The 21018-nt window shown below is 40.9% G+C and overlaps 1 protein-coding gene across 7 annotated transcripts in view; it reads left to right on the top strand.

The window, feature by feature from the left end:
* Positions 1-21018, top strand: part of DIP2C (disco interacting protein 2 homolog C) — a 323874-nt gene that overhangs the window by 289491 nt on the left and 13365 nt on the right. For 4 of the 7 annotated variants that reach the window (XM_065627298.1, XM_065627296.1, XM_065627295.1 and 1 more), the window contains 2 exons: positions 4005-4034; positions 5736-5797. In XM_065627298.1, coding sequence (XP_065483370.1) covers positions 4005-4034; positions 5736-5797 — 92 coding nt within the window. The remainder of the gene's footprint in view (positions 1-4004; positions 4035-5735; positions 5798-21018) is intronic. The other 3 variants (XM_065627299.1, XM_065627302.1, XM_065627297.1) reach the window with 1 other exon arrangement.

Genomic DNA, 21018 nt, shown 5'->3' with positions numbered 1-21018 from the left:
TTAGTCTACCAAATGATATTAATTTTAGGATTAAGATCACTGACAGACTAATGCATTGTCATATTATTAATTTGCCCTCAAATTTAGAGCAAATTTACTATGTTTCTTTTGATGTAGTCATTTTGGACTAGATTTTTAGAGACATGCTTTTGAAAGTAAATAATTCTCTCTATCTTTAGGCACTTAAGTACCATTAATATCTGACATTTTATGGCTGTATAGTCACAGATAATGGTCCAGGGATTTCTGAGATGAAAAGATTGTATCCAGCATATTTTAATTCTCATTAACTAGCATCTTAGCATTCTCAAGAGAGAGAGAAAAATAGATGTGAAAAGTAGCCTGCTTCTTACAACAGCACAAATAGTTCTCTAGGATTTATCTAATTTCCATGTGAACACTTAAAATAAATATTTTCATTTTATTCAACCTACTACTCGATTTCAGTTGAGGCAAAACTTCTAGAAGTTGTTCGTTTTCCTTAGTTAACCCTGAAAATGTACTAACAACTCTGCCCAAGCTGGAGCAGCAGAGCAGGGTTCGTCTTGCCGCTTTTGTGTCACCTCTTAAGTGAGATGGCATGGTTAAGTGAGTTATCCCATATCCATCTCTAGTCAGTAGAATCAAATAAATACTTGAAGACCGTGCTTCATTCAGGCTGTCTCAGGTGCCTGTCTTGGGATGGGATTCATCACCACCAGGAGATACTTCCTATGTCCTTGATGGCTGAAGTTCTGTGAAATGAATCTTTCCCTCACTTTCTAGCAAAGGGAACTTTGTTAGTAAATGTCGGGCTTAAAGGTAATGTTTCTTTTTACTGAGTGATAGATGATACTTCCTGAGGATCTTCCGTATTAAAAGTAATAAGGGACGGCTCTGCAAAGAGTGCGATGGAGGCCGTGCACTTTATCAGAGGAATGATCCACACTTAGCAATGCAGTGTGTTGCTGGGTGAGCTCCCTCAGATTCTGTTTTCCCACCTTTGCTATGAGTCATGCCATGAAGTTCTTTTCACAGCCCCAGCGGCTGTGCTTGCGTACGTGAGATTGTCAAGTGTGCATCAAAAATTCCATTTCCAAGCATCACTGGAGCAGAGGTAGACTCAGAGTAAACACTGCAGCCGCATCCTTAGATAGCAAAACAAAACCCAAAACAACAATTATTTTTCAATTCTTAGGACTTCTGATTGCCTAGTTCCTTACTATGGGGATAGAAGCAGGGGAGAGCATTCAGCTTGGCCTTTGACTTCAGTGGAAATGAGGTACAGGCCGAGTGCTGGCACACGGTCGTCCCCACCGCTGCCTTGCTGGGCTGGTCCTCCCTGCAGTTGTGACCTGCGATGTTTTCCCAGCGAATAAAAGCTCAGTGTGCTTCAGAGGTTTGCACAGATCAGGAATGGTTCACTGGTGGCAGCCTTTGCATGGGCAGGACCTTTATTTAGTCCAAGGGATGTGACTTACGGTGTACCAGTTTTCAGACAGAAGATGATGTTTGGCCCATTTTATCTCCTTGAACACCACCTAGCATGTCCCTAGGGATATCAGATCCAACAGAAGTCGTGTTGTTTATTTCCTGTTACCGGCATGAGAGATGCTCTCTATCCGTCTCGCCAAATAGATATGCACAGACAAATTGAGTCAGTCACTCTGGTCTTGGCTAAGACTTGGCTTCTTTTGAAACACTCTGAGTATCTCAGCTGCGGCTGGCCACGGAAGGACCATGCTGTGACTTCATTTGCTGTTTCTCAAACCCTTCCTTAGTTAAAAGCCATGCGAGGCTCTGGGACTCTCAAAGTCCTCTCTGGACCTCCAGTATAGTCACAGGCAGTGAATTATGTAACTGATGGATTTCAGCAATTCTCCTGGTTTTATGCAGTGTTCACAGAATCACAGAATGTCAGGGATTGGAAGGGACCTCAAAAGCTCATCCAGTCCAATCCCCCTGCCAGAGCAGGAACACCCAGATGAGGTTACACAGGAAGGTGTCCAGGCGGGTTGGAATGTCTGCAGAGAAGGAGACTCCACAACCTCCCCGGGCAGCCTGTTCCAGGCTCTGGCACCCTCACTGAGAAGAAGCTTCTTCTCATATTTAAGTGGAACCTCCTGTGTTCCAGTTTGAACCCATTGCCCCTTGTCTTATCATTGGTTGTCACCAAGAAGAGCCTGGCTCCATCCTCGTGACACTCACCATTTACATATTTATAAACATTAATGAGGTCACCCCCTCAGTCTCCTCTTCTCCAAGCTAAAGAGCCCCAGCTCCCTCAGCCTTTCCTCATAAGGGAGATGCTCCACTCCGTCATCTTTGTGGCCCTGCGCTGGACTCTCTCCAGCAGTTCCCTGTCCTTCTTGAACTGAGGGGCCCAGAACTGGACACAATATTCCAGATGCGGTCTCACCAGGGCAGAGTAGAGGGGCAGGAGAACCTCTCTTGACCTAATAACCACCCCCCTTCTAATACACCCCAGGTGCCATTGGCCTTCTTGGCCACAAGGGCCCAGTGCTGGCTCATGGTCATCCTGCTGTCCACCAGGACCCCCAGGTCCCTTTCCCCTACACTGCTCTCTAACAGGTCGTTCCCCAACCTATACTGGAATCTGGGGTTGTTCCTGCCCAGATGCAAGACTCTACATTTCCCCTTGTTACATTTAATTAAATTTTTCCCTGCCCAACTCTCCAGCCTGTCCAGGTCTCTGGATGGCAGCACAGCCTCTGGCGTGTCAGCCACTCCTCCCAGCTTGGTGGCATCAGCAAACTTGCTGACAGCGCCCTCTGTTCCCTTATCCAAGTCGTTGATGAATATATTGAATAGTACTGGTCCCAGTACCGACCACTGAGGGACTCCACTGGATACAGGCCTCCAACTGGACTCTGCCCCATTGACCACAACTCTCTGGCTTCTTTCCTTCAGGCAGTTCACAGGCCAAACCTGGATCATTAGTAATATGATATTAGTAATATATGATATTAGTATTATTTCTACTTTGAGGCAATAATCAGATTCATTCTCTTTTTTTTAAAATGCTCCATCTTGCCCCACATCCAAATTAAACCTGTTTTAAGATGCAGCTGTGGCAGTTTCCTGTAGTCTTTAACTTTGCTGCAATTCAGCAGGTTGATGAGAGGGATACGGACACCAGTGCTCTGAGAGCTGTTTATCTTCAGACACTGTAGGGCAAGTCCCTACAGCAATCTGGTGTTCGCTGCTCCACATGACAGCAGTGACTTAATACGAGTCACCACTGTGTGTTATCTCTTGCTGTGTTATTGACTGTGGTGGAAAACTGGTGGGGTTTTATTGGCTTTTAATTTTACTGTTTATCATAGCAAATAGACTAAGAATGAAGAATTCTTGAACTATGAAGTTACTCCATTTAGTTATGGTCTTCTCGTAATTAGGTTGTGCACAAACCCTTGATTTTATTTCGGTTTAGGAGCAGATTAATCTTGATGAAACAAGGTGTAAGTATCTTTCTCCATTGTATACCAATTTTTTTTTCCCAAAAAGAGAGCTTACTGTTGATTTTCAGGAGGCATTGCTTACAAGCTTCTTTTAGTAGTGAAATGGCAGACCTGGAACTCCTGTCTCGATGGATGGGCATTAAAATAGCAGAACCGTAATGTTTACTGACTTCTTCACCAAAAACAACAAAAAAATACCAGTATGCTAGACACATGTTTTCCACTAACAACATTGTCTCTAGTGTCCTAAAACCATTTAAGTCTGTTTGTCCAAGGTTAGCAGTCTACAGCTGTCTCTTCTGTTGCTCTACTAAAATGTTGACACCTCATTTTTTACTTTTTTTAACCTTTAATGGTATAATGGTTAATTTGTAAAATTCCTGTATTTGACATTGTTTTTCTTTTTATTTTACTCCCTGCTTTTTGCATTCTCCTCTTTTTTTTTTTTCTCCCACTCTTCATTCCCATTTTTTTGTTATTATTTTCGTCTTGTGTTACCTTCTTTCCTTCTCTCCCTCATCCCTGCTATTCCTGCTGCTATAGCCTCACAGGCTGGGGAAGCTGGCCGAGCAGGTAGGGGATTTTCATGTTCCCTCAATACCCACCTATCAGCTTCCAACAGTGGGACAGACTAGAAATTGAGTCTGGAGATTTGGGGATTTTCAGATCCTTCTGTGAAATTATAAACAAGTCCAGTATAGCTTTATCTGGATGCAGGTTTCATCAAATATCAGCTGTCTGTTGTAACTGTTTTGTTCAGACTGAAAATAACAAATACTATAGTGGTTGTCTTTGATTTTCAAACTTGACTGTTTCCATTATTTTATAAATCAATTCAGGTTTAGTTTTATTTTTAAATATAGCAAATTTTTGCTTGGTTTTGGTTTTCCGTTATTTTGTTTTTTCTTTTAACATTGCTTATATTTCAAATAAGTTCTCCACTCAGCACTAGTCTGTTACACTGCTGAGTTTACTAGTCGAATGAAAATTGTGTCGTTAGTAGCTAGAGAGGATATTGTATCTTGTATTGTGTATAACAAGCTAAAGAGGCTAACATGCATGTGCAGCTCTCTTACTCTTTTTCTCCTCTGGTGGTGGGTCACTATCAGTATCTGTACAGTAAGTATCAATTGGTAGTGGTAACTCTTTTCTCCTTTAGATACAAAAATTATCTATTTGTGGAACTCCAACACAATTGTTAGTGCTCAACAAATTGTGTGGAACTACCAGCCAGCATCGCAGAAATGCAGAATGTAGCCCTAGACATTCCTAATGTGAAGAGTTATACTCTGGATTATATCCCAAACAGGATAGAAACCACTGGGAGTTGATGTTGCCTGTTGTTTTGAGTAGTGAGCATCTAAATGTCTGATAAAAGAGTTCCTGCACCTGTAGATTACCAGAGTTAGGTGATTTTATATCCCAAAACCAAAATTTTGAAAGTTCCAGTGTTCCGAAATGAAGTTGTGCCTTTCTTCTATCTTTCTGCTTAACAGTGACATGAGGTTTGCAGCAGAGAGCCCTAGGCTAGGGCACTGAGAATTCACACCATGTACAGTGGTGAGGAGTTTGAAGTCTCGGATAAGCGAAGATCATTGCAGATTACAAAAGTGCAGTAAAGCTGTGGGTGGAAAGGCCTATAAGACTGCATCATCTCTGCATGAAAGGAAACTAGTCTACTGCTTTTTGAGTAACTAAATATGGTGACATAAAGCAAAGATTTAAATTACACAGTGGAAGACTGGAAAGGAACAGAATAGTTGTTTACAGACCTTCAGTCCACATTGGTCCATGTCATGCGTGCTACCTTTACTATCTTTAGCTTCAAGTATATTCTCTGTTGCATGTATGGAAGACTCTCAGTAAACCATGCTTCACGTTCCTGACCATGTGCTTCTGCCATTAAACTGTGTCTCCTCAGCAATTTCCGCGTTCCTTTATATGGCAAAACGTGTTTAACATTTTTTGTATGTATCCATGTGCTGATTACTTGGCCTTTTGTAGCAAATAAAACCTATGTTGACATGTGTTTAAGTAGTATGGCCGCTTGATGTTTTTCCCAACCCCAAGGTAACAAGTACCTGACGGTAGGTATGTTTTCCAGTGCTCTTTCTGATTCTGTAAAGCTGAGCTTTGATGAATAGCTTAAATATAACTTGTCAATTGATTGGTGTAATTAGCAGTGAAATGAATGTTCAGTTATTTGAGGGGTAAAACTCTGTTTTTCCTTCCAGCCTTCAGGTTCTGATTAGCTGATGTTGTTGTTGTTTACAGGGAACATCTGGACCAGATCCCACCACAGTGTATGTTGATATGAGGGCACTGAGGCATGACAGGTCGGAACCACCTTTTTCTTTGTCTTTATTGCACACAATTAACAGAGTTTCTACCAAGAAAGCTACTTCAGCACACCTCACAGTCTCTGAAAACCTTTGTAATCCTCAGAAATAATTTGTGCTAACTCCTACATAGTGACACAGACATTTTTATTAGTTGGTTAATTAATTTTACCATTGATAAAACTGAAGCATCTGACATCACCACAATGACTAACGAGATTCCCAGATTTTAGTGCCTTCAGGATTTCATGACACCTGTATCCAGGTCCCTCAGAAATGGAGTCCCATTGGGGCTCTTGGCTTCACAGAGGTGTTTCTCCTGGGTTGGTCAGTGGGGAGACCATGGCGGGGGGTTGCTGCAATTCTTAATGCTGCAAGACTAGGAGGGAATGGATTATCGACTTCAACATTGTGAGCAACCACATTCTGTAACTCTGGGTATTTTCTGCTTCCATCTTTAATGTCAGATAGACGTACAAGAAGCGAGAACTAAAATTTGCCACTAGCAGTATTAAGGAGATGTCTGAAATCTGATGATTGGAGGGAAACTTGTGATTTTAGGTGTAATTTTAGAACATAAACCTGTGTATGTATTTCAGGTTTTCAATACTCTGGTCAAAAGGCTAGCAGGTAGTCTGTTTACGAAATTTCAACTAACCAAAAAGTTTTCTATTAGCTCTGGGGAAGGCGAACATTTAATTGACAGTGTTCATCAAGCCTGGTTCCTTAAAAAAAATCATTATCCAAACAGGGTTGGTTTTTTGTTGTTGGTTTTTAGTTGATTGGTTGGTTGGGTTTTTTTGTTTGGTTGGTTGGGATTTTTATTCTTTTTCTTTCATCCTTCTTAAAAGCTTAACAGAGAATTCGTTCACTTAGCTGGATACCAACTTTGGCTATATCGAAGTGACTGGCTCAGCTTGCAGGGTGCAGACTGCAGGTCACTGCAGGCCCAAATTCTCTCTGGATAGTTAAGTCAGATACAGATATAGATATTTTCTTGTAGCACATGGATTTTGGCAGGAGGAAGGAAGGAACTGCAAGATACTTGACTCACCATTTCTTTATTCCTTTTGCACACATGCTACCAACAATAGTGCTTATGTTTGATGCATTCTTTGGGATGCTACTGTCCTTTAAGGTTCCTTTCTTTGACCTAAATTGGCTTTTAAGGTACCTTTCTTTCTGTACTGATGAGGAGGGAAGCTTACATGAGTAACTTTGGAAACCAAAAGTTTCTTTTTTAATAGACACAGTAAGCTTAGACTTAGTTACCCAAAGTGTTTGCTCTAATCTCAGCTCTCTGAAATGGTTGAAGTTGAACACAATCTAGATAGATCTGTGTAAGCATCATTCAAGTGCAGGAGAAAGAGCTCATGAATCATTAAAAATTAAATTGTGGTTATAGAGGGGAAAGAAAAAAAGCAAATGGAGATTAATTCCTTATTTGGAATTATTTTTTCTGAGAGGAGAAAGAAATTAATAGAATATTCATTGGAAGGGAAGTATATAGAAGCAAATATATATAGAAAGAAAACAAAACATTCACAGTTAATAAAAATTATAAACATAAAAAATAAATTTGTATATATTTGTACAGAGGAAATAAGATTTACTGTTCATAAAAGCTGCATAAACCATGGGTATACTATTTCCCTGCCTTAGAATATCATTGAGAAGTTGGCATCATTATTGAGATCAGATTTGGCAGTGTATTAATTTATATTTAGTCACTAGTTCTACAGAACCTGAAAGATGATCTTTAGAGTTGGCTTCTCAGATTGTGGTAATGTAGATTTTAATTTGATAGATTAAAGCTGTGCCTCATTTACTCAATCCTGTGGAATTTAGAGTTAGATTCATGGGTCATAAATTAGGGGAGAAAACAACTTTATTTGACATAGTCTCTTCACAGTTGCTGTTTCTAATGATTTCAGTGGAACTGAATGTCACTATTGCTTAACAGTAACTGAAAGATTCCTGTGCGTAGCCGTGAGGCTGTAGAATAACAACCCACCAAGCCTTTGCAGGTCAGCCAGTCCTCCAACGAGATGAAAAATTTACACTATACACTTAATGTGAGAAATTTTTTTTGTATTTTATATTTTAGAAGATATTTTCCAGAATTTGAAAAAGGCTGAATTTTTCTTTTTCTTGGCATAACACTTTATAGTTGCTGCAAAGAGCAACTGTGGTTAACCGTTTTAAGATTATTCAAATCCTGTTCACATCTATAAAAATTAATAAACAGTTTGAAAACAACTGTTTCGAGCTCATCTGGTAATTATGTGTTTGCACACTTCACAGCTTATGAAAATGTTGTTGTTTGGTAGGAGTTTAGATCAAAATAACAGTGCTGTGTACAATCTGGGTAGAGCTCTAGGGGTGGTCAGTTGAGCAGACGGGACATCTCCTCCCAGCTCCCACTGGATTTGGATGATTTGCTTCTTAGGTCAGGTCGGAGGTCCTCAAACACTTTTGTGTGTGTGTTTGAGCCACCAGCCCACTGGTTCAGCTCCTGGGAGCTCCCACGGCTGCCGGCCGAGGGCGATGCCTGGGACTGGGCTCAGCTGGAGCTTCAGGGAACTCGTGCCAAGGGGTGCAACCACTCGGTCAGTGGCTGGCACCAGTTCTCATACTGGAAGAAGGCGTGGTTGCCCAGCTGAGAGCACCTGGTGCAGTTGTAGATGCTACAGCTACCCCAGCAGGGTCTCCCACAGAGCCCGTGTTGGATTTGCTGGCACTCACGAGATGTCCCAGGCAGCCCGTGCTGCCTCAGGTGGCACCAGGCACCTCTTTTGGGAAACTGAGTAACATTCTCATAGCCAGAGCATACAGCTCTGGCTTGCTCTCGGTGACAATACGTTAGTATTGTACTCAGCATCATATTGATTTTCTAAAAATAAGAGAGTCCTCATGCTGCCCAAGAACGAACGAGCAAAGGCAGGTGGATCCTACCTGGGCTGTTTGAGAAAAAAACAGGAGAAGACTGCTAAGTTAGAACCAAATGGCTGATAATGCCCCTGCACTGCAGTGCTATGCGATTTAGAGAGGTTAACTCAGATCCAAAAGGCAAAAGAGGTGGATTATTAGTGCTTTGCCATGCAGGAGCTGGCACAGCTGGTCCTGGTACAGGACTTTGCAACTCAGGTCCTGTGAACGTGCCCGTGGGCACCTGCGGGAGGGCAGAGGCAGCACAGCCCCGGGCATGAGCACCCTGGCCGGTCCTTGGCTCCAGGTCTCTGCTGCTGCCCCTGGGAAGACAACTTTATCCTCTCTACTCCACCTCAAAAAAAAAAAATATATATATATTTATATATTCTTATCTCATCGTCTAAACTGCTGGTTTGCAGATCACTCCATCATTACTTTAGACCAGTCATGTTCTCCTCAGAAAGCTTTTCAGGTGGTTAAGCACAAGATACCTAAATATGCTAAAAGTTAAGAAGTGCTTGGAAGAATAAAAAGAGGGAGATCCTTTTCTCATCATATCAAAACACCATATACTTGAAAGATATTGGCTTTTATAACACTTACATGCTTTCGCAGTAAAGATGTAAATTTAAAGCCCAGTAAATTTAAAGCCCAAGCATTCGTTTTATCCAAGATGTTCTGAAACAATATCTACATGTGTTTATAAAATGTAAAATGTCTAACAGAAAATACATGTCTGATATTAGCATAATAATCTCACAGCCTTCTCATGCTTAACAGCAGGTTAGTTCTTGGTAGAAAAATTATTTATTGGCAAAATGAGCCACTTCATCAAATAGAATAAACCTCACGTGTATTCCAAAATAAATCTTCCCTTCACATAGACAAGGCAAAAATCTTTTTTAAGTTTTCTTTAGGAGGTCAGGCTGGATTTTCAAATGTTTCAATATATTTGCAAATATTCTAAAATTTTTTTGAGAATTATTCAAAACTCTTTTCAAAATGTTAGTTTTAACCTGATATTTTTAATTTTGAAATTACCTTAAATTTGAAACTAATCTGGTATGAATAAGAAATTAAATATCATGAAATACATTGAATCGGAATATTTTGACTGCTTTACATTTTTTGCCCAAATTTTTAACATAAGAATGTTTTTCCTGCATTTCTGTATCTTTCATATTTAAAATGTTGTATAGAGGATTTCCTCAGAAGTTTTAATTAGTGAGCGGAAGGATCCATCTGGTGATGGCTGAAGGAGATCATTGATCTTCTTCTAAAGTCGAAACTTCCTGCAAATCCTGGAAAGATGAACATCCCCATGCATCCTTATATTCTCTTCTATAGCAAAACCTTATACATAAAGAAAAAAAGTTTATGAAAATCACTGTTCTACCCAAAGTGGAGCAAGGGAACATCTACTTTGATGTTGGAGTTTATTTTAAAAGGACAAAAAATAAAAAGGAAACAAACGCATTGCCATGCATGTGTAACCCCAACAGCAGGTAAAAATGTCACCAGTGTTCTTGTTCAGCAGAAGGTGGTGACAACTTAGTGGCTCTGGTGAAGTGAAGACTTCTAGGAGGGAGAGCCACTTATCAGGTCACATACGTGTTGATGAAGATTTTGATATTATCCTTTTGCATGCACTTGTAATAGACGGTTTCTCCTTATTTTGACAACACCTGATTATTGAACTGCATCCACATTTTGTACCAAACCAGGTGAGAATGAAGACTTTCAAGCAGTGTTAGTAAACACTGTTCTCAATTTCATTTGATACCAACTCTAGTTTCACGTATGCAAGCATCCTTACCTCTCATATCCTTCTGATCCTGTCTTTAAATTCCAGTATTCCCTTTGGTGAAATAATAGGTGCATTAAATGCTCATTTAAATTATTCAATTTAATCTAGTTAAGTCTTTGTTTTTTTCAGTAGAATGCAGAATTTAATTTATTAAACCTTTTTGTGGTTTAGTAGATTCCCTTTTGAGCTCCATGTGATGGTGAGCTGCTTGGACAGTTTCGTGGTCACAGACATGGTGATGCAGGTGGCACCAAAGAGGGAGCCAAATCCAGATGTAGGATATGCCAAATACATTAGAAGCCAAAAGATACATTTGGGTTCAAGTTACTGATTTTTTAGTCTGGCCATCATTCAATATGTGGCTTGTGGTATCCATAGTCTCTCACTGAAATACTCCCACTCCATCATTAGTAAAATTATTTTAATCTGATTACCCTCTGTACTTATTAAACAAGCAGTTTTTAGAGCTGTGGAGATGTCTTCTCTTCATATGTGGTCACTGACATCTTCTTGGAGTGATAAAAATTAGTGTATCTCTTAAAAAGAAGTGACCCTCGTATATACTTATGTCATTACCAGACCTGATTTCTTAGGAAGTCATTTGTATGTTGTGCTAAATCTTATTTTTTGTTTTGGATTTTCGGGGTCTTCAGAGATCTCTGAACTTCCATCAGACTTGCTCAGACATTGTCTGCTTGACAAAGGTGGTTTCATAGGGAGGGAATTCTGAATATCATTCCTTAAGCAAAGAAGGCAACAGTTGTAGCATTTCAAAGATATGTGAAAACAGTTACTTAGGATTTCTTTTTATGGGTCGCTTATACGCTGAGCTCAGTTACAAATGCAGGCTCTGTCAAAAAGAATCAGTTAAGGCTTTGGCTTCGTTTTAATATATTCCAGCATTTCAGACTTCATGCAGGGGAAAAAAATAGCCTTTTATTCTGGCTGTCAATTGTTTTTCCTTCTCCTCCGTATTTTACCGAAACTTTCACGTTGTGTATACATTGTTTTGGGTAATACCAAGCAACAAAGCCACAGGAGCTTTTTTTTCTAATTCTCAAAGATTTGTACTCCATCTGCCTTGAAAAATATTCTTATTATAGGGTTACCAGACAAAAGAACTACTTAGCTAAATTATGACCTAAGCTGTAACCGCAGCAGTGCTGTGTGTCGCACTCATGGCATGGAGAATAACCATTTTATAGTCACGTAGCAGGGAAAAGGGACAGGGGGGAAATATGTCAGAAGGAGACACACTAATGCCAAGTGACAGTAAAATAGTTACCTTTGTGAAACTTTAATTGATTAATCATACTTGAAAGCCATTTGCCAACGGCAGCAAAAGAGAAACTTGGAAGCGCTGCTCGCTGCTGCGCGGAGGAGCGGAGCTTTCCCCAGCTCTTGCAATGGCTCGGTGCACAGAGCCCAGTCACGGGTTACAGAAAATCCCAGTCCTCAATTTTTCACTCTGTGTGGGGTCCAAAGGGGTAGTCAGAATCTTTTATTGCCCTCTTTGACACCCAGCCACCTTTTCCCTTGCAGTGAGATTCAGTAGGTGAAGTGTGTAGAGTATTTTGAAGTTTGAAGTGCTATATACCTGGTGAACTGTTCCAAACACAGACCTGACAAGTTGTTGGCCTCCGAACGCCGCCAGTGTTCTGTACGCAATAAGCTCATTTGCAAATTGCGTTGTCAGGTACTACCTCCAGCAGGGCCATTCCCGTCACCCCGAGCTCTGGGGATCTTCTCACGTGGGTGGCTCCAATTCCCAGCTTCACACATCACCCATGTTTTCTATTTTTAGATTGTCTGTTGCTTTAGCTGTTCGGGTTTTTTTCTGTTGTCATAAAAGCAGGTTTTTCATGGAAAAATAAAAGGCTTTTTTACCCCTGTGAAGTCAGTGGAAGAGGTAACTCGATTGAAAGGAGGAGGGGTTGAGGTCTTTAAAATGAAACCTAAGTCTCTCAAAGTTTTCAGTAGGATAAGTAACGATGCAGTATGATTTTGAGGAGCCTTTGTAGAAATGTCTGGCTTTTACGCGTTTTGCCTATTAACTTGCAGAATCCCGTTAGTGAGTTTAAGCTGTCTGTCATGGTACTGACAAAACCCTCCTCATTCTTCGTGATTTTGCTCAGGAAATGCAGCCGTGGCTTTTTAGCAGCATCGTGTTTTGTTTCTGCCATGCAAACACTGCTGTCTGAAAAATCCCCTTGGCACTGCTTCTGGTGTATGGGAAACAAATCTCCCAGAAAGAAAAGTTAATTTGGGCTCATAAGCATCATGTCAACGCTTCCAATTCTGACTTCAAGAAGTCCCCGTCTGTCCAGAGAGGAGGAAAAGTTCTCTTGCCAATCCTGCGTCAGGAATGAACCAAGAGGCTTGTTCAACCTCAGTGCGCTGGATGGTCGGTGATCGGGAAGGGAATAAAGCCGATGACCTGGGAAGCTGAAGAGGAGCAAATATGGTCTAAGGGATTGCACTGTTTACATGTTGAGGATCCAGAGTTATAACAACATTTGTAAATGCACCTATTTTAAGACTTTAGAAAGATGCTTCATCTTTCCGAGCATAAATCAACATCTGTTGCAGAGCAGGAGAAAGTGAGAATCATCCAGTAACTTTTAGATGGGAAGTCACCCCCTCTTGTCCCAATCACGCTGAGCCATGAGACTAAACCAGGGGGATGGGAGCCCTGCAAACCATTTCTGTGCTTTCTAAGGCAAGATTACTGGCTCTTGAGGTATTTCCTCCCTTCAAAAAAGTCTGTTTATTCCTTGATAAAATCATCTTCAAGGGATCAGAATGTTATGATTTTAGTCGAACAGGACAATAAGAGTTGGCTCTACATGTGGTTTTTGAAAGAGGATGTGGTTTAGCATACTTTGACTACAAATCAAGAAATTCCAGTTATATTTCCCTGGAGGGCTTAGGGGAAAGAGAATATTGTCATGTACCAAGTAAGATAAAGGGAAAACAAAAAGGCGTAGCTTTCTAGGGAGGCAGGTGTACTGCAGTTGTACATTTGTGTAATGGTTTGCAAATGCCATTTGCATGTGATTCTTCAAACATCAGTAGAACTACGAATTTACAAACTGGTTTTGAATTTCCCAATAATATTCCAGCTTATTAATGTGTGCCAGCATTTTTATTCTTGAAGAATGTCTGATGCTGCTAAAAAAAGGGGCATTTCCCATTTCAGAGTATACTGAGCTTCGTTGGTGTTACAGGTCCTTCTCTTTCAATCAGAAGCTGGGAATTGATAAAGCAAGCTGGCCGTTCGCATTTCTGAGGAAGATTTATTAAAAGTTCTTCCTTTTTTTTCCTTAGAAGCCATACCTCTTTCTTTCACCCTGAGTTTGCCGTTAGTCTAACCATACAGATACAGGAATGTCTTAAAAAATGGAATTTTTGTTCTTCCATTTTCTTTACAGATAAAATGTATTATGTATTTGATTTTTACAGATAGTGTATTCTGAAGCATAATTTGCTTTGTTTCCCTCATTTTGCTACATACTATTAACAGAGCACTGAGAGTGGTTCTTTAAAAATGCCAAGAGTGATCAACACAGTGTACATTTACTGTTTCAGTATGGAGGAAAAAGTGCTGCTTCCCAGTGCTTCTACCTTCGAGTGCATTTCACAATAGAGACGCCTGCTTTGGAAGGAAAAATACTTAATGAGGACATGTAAAACCTGGAGCGAACCTTTGTAGCTTCTGCAGACCTGGCCACAGGCTGTGGTGTGCTGGAGGAGATGGAGCTTCCCAAGGGCTTTCCAGCCCTCTTTTCCTTTGCCCTCTTCTCTTGGCAGCCTCTGTGGGAGAACAGGGCCTTTGCTGTCCCACATGCTGACAGTTTTTTGTGACAAATAATTCAGCGGAGGGTGCTGTGCTGGCGGTTACCCCTGGGAAATGGGCTCTGTCACCTTTGGAACCCACTCGGGCTTTGCTAGCCCCAGGGAAGACTGGATGGTTAGGGTCGGGAAGGAGAACTCTGAAAAAAAGTAAAAACATCCTATATTTGTATAAGGTTCTGTCACTAACTTGGTTAGAGATGTAATATCCTCTTACATGCTTCTTTTCAGTAGCCCTTAATATGTCGCTTCAAGCCTCACGTATTCTTCTTAATATTGCATATACTGGAAGTGTCTGTTTACAGAAGATGAGCTTACTTCTGGGAAAAGTCTCATGATGCTCAGCCATGGCTCCCCATAAGTCTTCTGTGAAACGCACAGTCCCTTTTCAGTGCCTTCAGGTGTACAAGGCGCTGCTGCTCATGGCACCGTGACCTTTTCTTCAGAGCGATAATCTGCACTTTTAATTCAACTGAAAAAATAGCTCCATGTGTTGAAGTTTTCCAGGCAGAGGAAATGTCCCTGGTGGTTGTTAAGGAGAGGGAACTTTCTGCAAGTTCTTCCCCAAAAATGCAAGGTGAGTCAGCTGGTGGTGTGAATTTTGAAGTTTGTAGCAAGATAAGGTGAAAGAATTACCTGATTTCAGAAATTCCACCTGTGATTATATCTTGTGAGTGTAGAACATGAGTATTGCATTGGAGAAGCTAAAACTATTTCCATTCTTTGTTAACAGCAAATAAACTAATTCAATTAGATGAGGATGTTTTCAGATCTGAAGTTTGTTATAACAAAAGTTTTCCCTATGTGTGGAGTCTCTTTTCCTCAAATAGAACCAGGAAGATAAAGGGTTCCAAAATAGAAGCAGCATGTTGCATTAAACACGATCATCAGAACACAATCGTGTTTATGGAAAGTGCTTTAAAAACAATTAGTGATAAACACCGTGTCCTGGGAGGTTTGTAATCTAAACAAAAAGGTAACAACCGAGAGCAGTATTATGCCTGGTTTTGCAAATGTGAACCCGCAGCACGGAGAACGGTGATGCTGTGCCTGGTGGAGCACAGCAGGAGTGAGGTGGGGCCAGCAAAGGGAACACATTCTTCCGAGTCCCAGACCACTTCATTCCCCTGAAATAGTTGTGTATTGTGCTCTACACAACGTGCAAAGTTAATTTAAACAAGTTTAATGTGGTTGAGGTATAATGAAAGCTGAATGTTTTAAAATACTCCAAGGTTGAAAACAGACATGGCTTTGCTTTTTACATATTCCAATAGTCTTATATGATAAAATTGCTACTACATTTTTAATCTCTGAAGCTCTGAATATTCCCATCCTGAACCAGAGTTCCTGCTTCATTTTGATCCCTTTGCAACTTTCTGAACTGTCTTAAATCCTTGTGTAACCTTTTCAGCTTCTTTGTTCAGGCATCTGAAGGACTGGAAGCTGTTTGCTTTTAACCTCAGGGAATTTAGGACATGAAGTGTAATTTAGGTTTATAGTGAAGAAAAGTCTTTACATTAAAGGAAGTGATTTACTGCTAATTCTCTAACTGAACTTGTTGATTATCAAATTAACAGGATTAAAATATATCCTAGACATATGGAAGATTTAGTGGTTGTTCATTTCGTTGGCTAATGTTTGCCTCAATCCAAAACTCCCTTTTTCAGTCTCAGTTGTATTTATCCAGTATCTGAATTTGCCATGTGATGGGAGGAAAACTGCTGTGAGGAAACCAGGATGATGCAAGGAAACTCTTCTTCATTATCCAGATTTTCCCTTCAGCCATGCCGTTTTCCTGCTTTTCTGATCGGGATATTTGAATTGCGTATGTCATTTGGGAAGGCAGAGCTTATGTTCTTTGATCCGTATTTCCGTTTTTGGTAGAATAAGCTCCTTGACTTGTAAATTCTGGAATAGCTTATGGAGAGATATTTTATTATTTGATTAAAGAGAAGATGCACTGAAAGTCTTGAGTGTCAAAGAGCCCTGAGTCCAGGCCGGGATCCCACTGGCACCCAGGCACCATCTCAGCGTTAGACAGCGAGATATATCTGAAAGGTGGTGATGATGGCAATAGTTCGTAGCCACTCCAGTCAGAACTGGGAAATCGCTGTGCTGTGGATATAACTACATGACAACGTATGTGCTCTCAGGCATTAAATGCCTTACAATTGCATTTTGGTTAAAATTTCTAATGAACTAGGCGGTTGTCTTTTTTCACCAGACGAGAGACCATTGTGTTGAAATCAAATGAGTCAGTTTTGACAGATCATTTTCAGCTTAAGCAAAAAGAACTCTCAAAGTGGTCAAAACGCCCGACTTTAGCTTTTGAATTTTTGCTTATGAAAAGCATTTTCAGTTTGGAGAGTTAATTAACTTACATTTCAAAACAAAGCAAAAAAACTGAAACACTAAACAAAAATAACCTCTTTTTCTGACCTGCAGCATTGTTTTTAGATTCCGTTTACAGCTTCTTTCCATATTTCGCTTTTTTTTTTCCAGTTTAATACACAAAAATATTCAAAATGTTAATTTCTTGCAGGATAAGAAAATATCCACTTTTTCCCCACAAGCTCAATTTCTAATGTAAGATGACAATCAGCAGGAAAACTTAAGAAATAGGGCCGGAATGAAACCAGAGAGACCATCGGCTGTTTCTTTCTGCCACGGAAAAGCAAGGAGGGGACTTATATACAGTGTATTTTCAATATATATTAGGTTATATGTGCATCACATCCTCTCTGGTTTTATTACTGAAGGTTTTCAGGAGTGGCAGCATCCCAAAACAGCTACCGAAAGAAATCAGTGTGCCAAATAGCTGGTGTTAAAGAACCCGAGAAGCTGGGCTTGCACACTGGCAGGACTGCAAAGTGACATGGTGTGAGAACAGAACACCCAGGACAGGAGGGAGGAGAGACAGGGGCACAGGAGCTGGAGGTGATGGAAGGTGCCCAAGCCTGGCTGACAGCAGAAGATGCTGGCACACACTGGCGAGGAGGAGGAGGAGGGCAGTTACCATGGCTCAGCTCCTGGGAATGGCTATAAAGGAAAGAAAAAAGTTCAAGACGTGGGGTTTGGCCAAGTGTTAGGGTAAAAGGCAAAGTCTTTGTTCTTAAATACAACTCAGTGGGAAAAACTCGTTTGAATTGGATGTGGAGAGCTACTTAGAAATACCAAGAGGAAGCTGAGAATGGTTCATGCCAAGCGTTGCAGAGTAAAAAGGTTCCACACTCTGAAATACATTCAGCTGAGAAATAAACTCTGAAGGGAAGTGGAAGAAGCCCCATCATTTGAAATACTGTAACAGGAGTAGACAAAGCACTCGAGTGCACTGCAGGGAACAGCCTTTTCTTGGCAGAGAGTGAGACTTGGATGACCTTATAGCTTCTTTCCATCTCTATTAGAATCACAGAATCCAAAGTCTTTCTCAGAGCAACAGCACAGCCGGCTGTGAAGGTTTGCCCAGTTTGGGCATCGTAATGTCGGTTAGTACCACTCTGCAGATTCCCAAAGCGATAGTTAATAGCTCTGCTGACAAACTCTCTGATTAGTGTGAAACACTAGCAAGCTGTGAAATATATTTTGGAGACTTTTCGTCACCTAAGGGACCAGATCTAAAAAAAGAACATAAACAGAATTTGTGGTTTCATGTAAGATAGTTGGGCAGAAAGACATTGTTACTGTCTTTTGATATCCCCTTTGCTGCGCAGTGACTACAGTGCCCAGTTTGTGAAAGCTTGCCAGTTTTCATCCCAAAGTCAGACTTCAGTCCTGCTTTCCTGTAGTAAGTGTTTGATTTAAAGGAGATGCAATCTGTCCAATGTATTAAATTGTAACTAGAAGTTTAGTACATACGAGTGTTGTAGCTGCATTCCTTAGTAAATCCCAGTAGCCAGACCTCGAAACATGGGCACTTTCTCAACTCTAGAGCTCCAGTTAGAGATTTTCTTAAGAGAAGAGACTTAGGAACCAGTGAAAAAAATTCTAAAAATGATACTCTCCTATACTATAGTATGTAAATACTACAGACTCACTGCATATCATCATTGCTTATAGCTTTGTAACAGTGCAAAGGTTCTTAAACATCTTCTGCCTCTCCCCTCCAGTGAGACATCTTGGTGGGAGAGGTGCTCTGTGTCTGCCCTACATGGGGTCACTCATTTATATTTTCCCTCTCAGCTTGGCTGCAAACCACCAGAAGTTGCAGAAGTCGTTTTCACACCCAGGAGCAGCATTTTTCTCCCATCCACTTGATTTTCAGGCTCTTTTCCCAGGCTGGCTCTCCTGCCGTGTTTTCCTCTGCCCGTCCCGGCATGACTCGGAGGCAGCAGAACACGGCGGGGAGGCTCCGGACTCACTTTCTAAGAGATTGCTTTCACTCCCGACAAAGAACGGCTGGAGCACTGCAGAGAAACAGGACTTGCCCTTTCTGGACCTCTGCTGTCTAGGAGCATGTTGTGATTATTTGTGAATTTGGAAAAGGTTTATTAATGTTGTCCTAAGAAGGCTGTAAGGAGCCCTGGGTTTCTTTGCCAGCATCACCTGGGTGGTTCAGAGACGTTGTTTTCCAAGGCTCTGATGTGCCCTGTGCTCTGCCGTTTTACCAGCCCAGCCCAGAGACGGATGCTGCTCACTCAAGGGGGAAAGCTAAGAAGTTTTTGGTCGTGTCTGCTGTCTGTGTATGTCAGTGGAAAAATAGAAATCTCTTGGGGAAGAGTGGGAACAATTGAGTTATTTTATGCTGAGGCACAGTAAAACTCATTTTAAAAATTATTGCCTTATGTCCATAATTTATTCACAGTGCTACTCCCAGCAGAGTTAATACAACTATTACACACTTAAAATTAAGTATGCACATAGGAGTCAGTAACATCAGAATCTAATGTTTTACTTCTGTTTTTTTGAAATATCTTTGTGGCAAAATATCTTTTACTATTTCAGATTTGTTAGAGGTTTAACAGCATATTCCCAAATGAATTGTGAGCTTAGCAGAAACTTTTTAAAAAGGAGTCCAAATTTTTGAGTGCTAACAGGGCCCTCGCAGAAAACCTCCAGGAAATGCTGTTTCTATGTTTAGTGCGGTCCCATGATAACTCTGGTGGAAAGCACAGAGTGGGAGAGGTTTAACAGAACTGGAAAGTGAGAAATCGCGCCTTCTGGATCGTCATGTGCTAAAAAATCAGGCGAGGTTAAAGGGAACAGGTGGGGAAGGGAACTAGAAGAATATGGTAGTGATAATAAGAACAACGTGGGGATACCAGATGCTGAAAGCAAAGAGGAAAGAGATGATCAGATTTATGAACGTTGATTCATTTCCAGTAGTCACTTAATTGACTGTTGAATATATAGCTTTATTATATGTGATGCCTGCTAGGCCTGGAGTTCAGCAACACTTCACTGAGGCATGTTTTAATAACGGGAAGGGAGCAAAGGCCAGCGGTATCTCTGGGCAGCTGGAAGCTCTGACATACACTTCTCCTGCCCCAGATGTTTTTTGCTACTGTTATCCAAATTGGATTAATTTTAAACCAATCTTAAATTCAAATAAAGTACTTCCTGACCTTTGTTACACCATCACTCTTAGCAGTGCTTATGGCTGAGGTTTTTTAAATTGCCTCTTTTAAAGATTTTCTCTATTTGACAAATGCTGGTAAATAATAAATAAGGTAATTCCGTCTGTTAAAGGAAATGCCAAGCGGTTGCAATGATGACTAGTTCTAAGAACCTGTCTGCAAATACGTATGTAAAGATCGGAGATGTTAGTTTTTTGGAAGAACTCAGTTAAAGGCATTTTCTGTTTCTACACTAATACAGATTTTACGGAACAAAGACATGCAGGATATTTCAAAAAGATGGACCCAATTTGAAATCACTACTGCTTTGAAATTGGGTCCATCTTTTTGAAACACCCTGTATATAAAAAGGCAGAATTATAGGCATTATTAACAATTTTTTTACAATATGTGATTTTGTTTCCATATGTGCAGATTTATTTTTAAAGCCTTTGCTGCATGCTCCTGTGATTTGACTTGCCAGTTTGAACAGCAACGCAAGTGTGGCTTATGTAGAAATACCCTTTATTAGAGTTAATTAATTTAGCCTTGCATGCACACCTTACAGCGAAGCTCCTGTGGCCCAGGTTTCTGCTGCCCCGTATCTGTGTCCCTGGTTGAACAGATGGACGTCGTAGCTTCACTGCTCTTGCTCGGAATCCAGTGGTGGCCCTTCTGCTCTTCAGCTGCTGGGAGGCTCAACGGAAGATGTTGTAGAAAACACGGGTGCATGTGCACACCTGTAACACAGCAGAGGTTTAAGAGAGCAATACAGTGTAAAACAAGGACAGTATAACATTAAAGGTAGCACAGAGAAGTGGTAGTTGGTGCTTCAGGCTCTCTTGGGGAGTTTTGTCGCAGTTGAATGAGCGTTGGAAGGTGGTTCCTGTTACACTCCTTGCAGGAGAGCAGGTCAGGCTGCATCTGCCTAACCAGGCTTGCTCCCAGCAGTGCCCCTTGTAGGGCACTTCACATCGTTTTCCTCTCAGAATGACTTCGAAAAGCGGCCTGAAATTGCCGGGTATTTGAGGTGCGTCTTTTTCTGTTAGTGCCAGGAACTGTTCCCACCGATGGGC

The sequence above is a fragment of the Caloenas nicobarica genome, chromosome 2 (genome assembly GCF_036013445.1).
Source record: "Caloenas nicobarica isolate bCalNic1 chromosome 2, bCalNic1.hap1, whole genome shotgun sequence".
Classification (NCBI taxonomy): Eukaryota; Metazoa; Chordata; class Aves; order Columbiformes; family Columbidae; genus Caloenas; species Caloenas nicobarica.
This window is presented reverse-complemented; position numbering and strand designations above follow the sequence as displayed.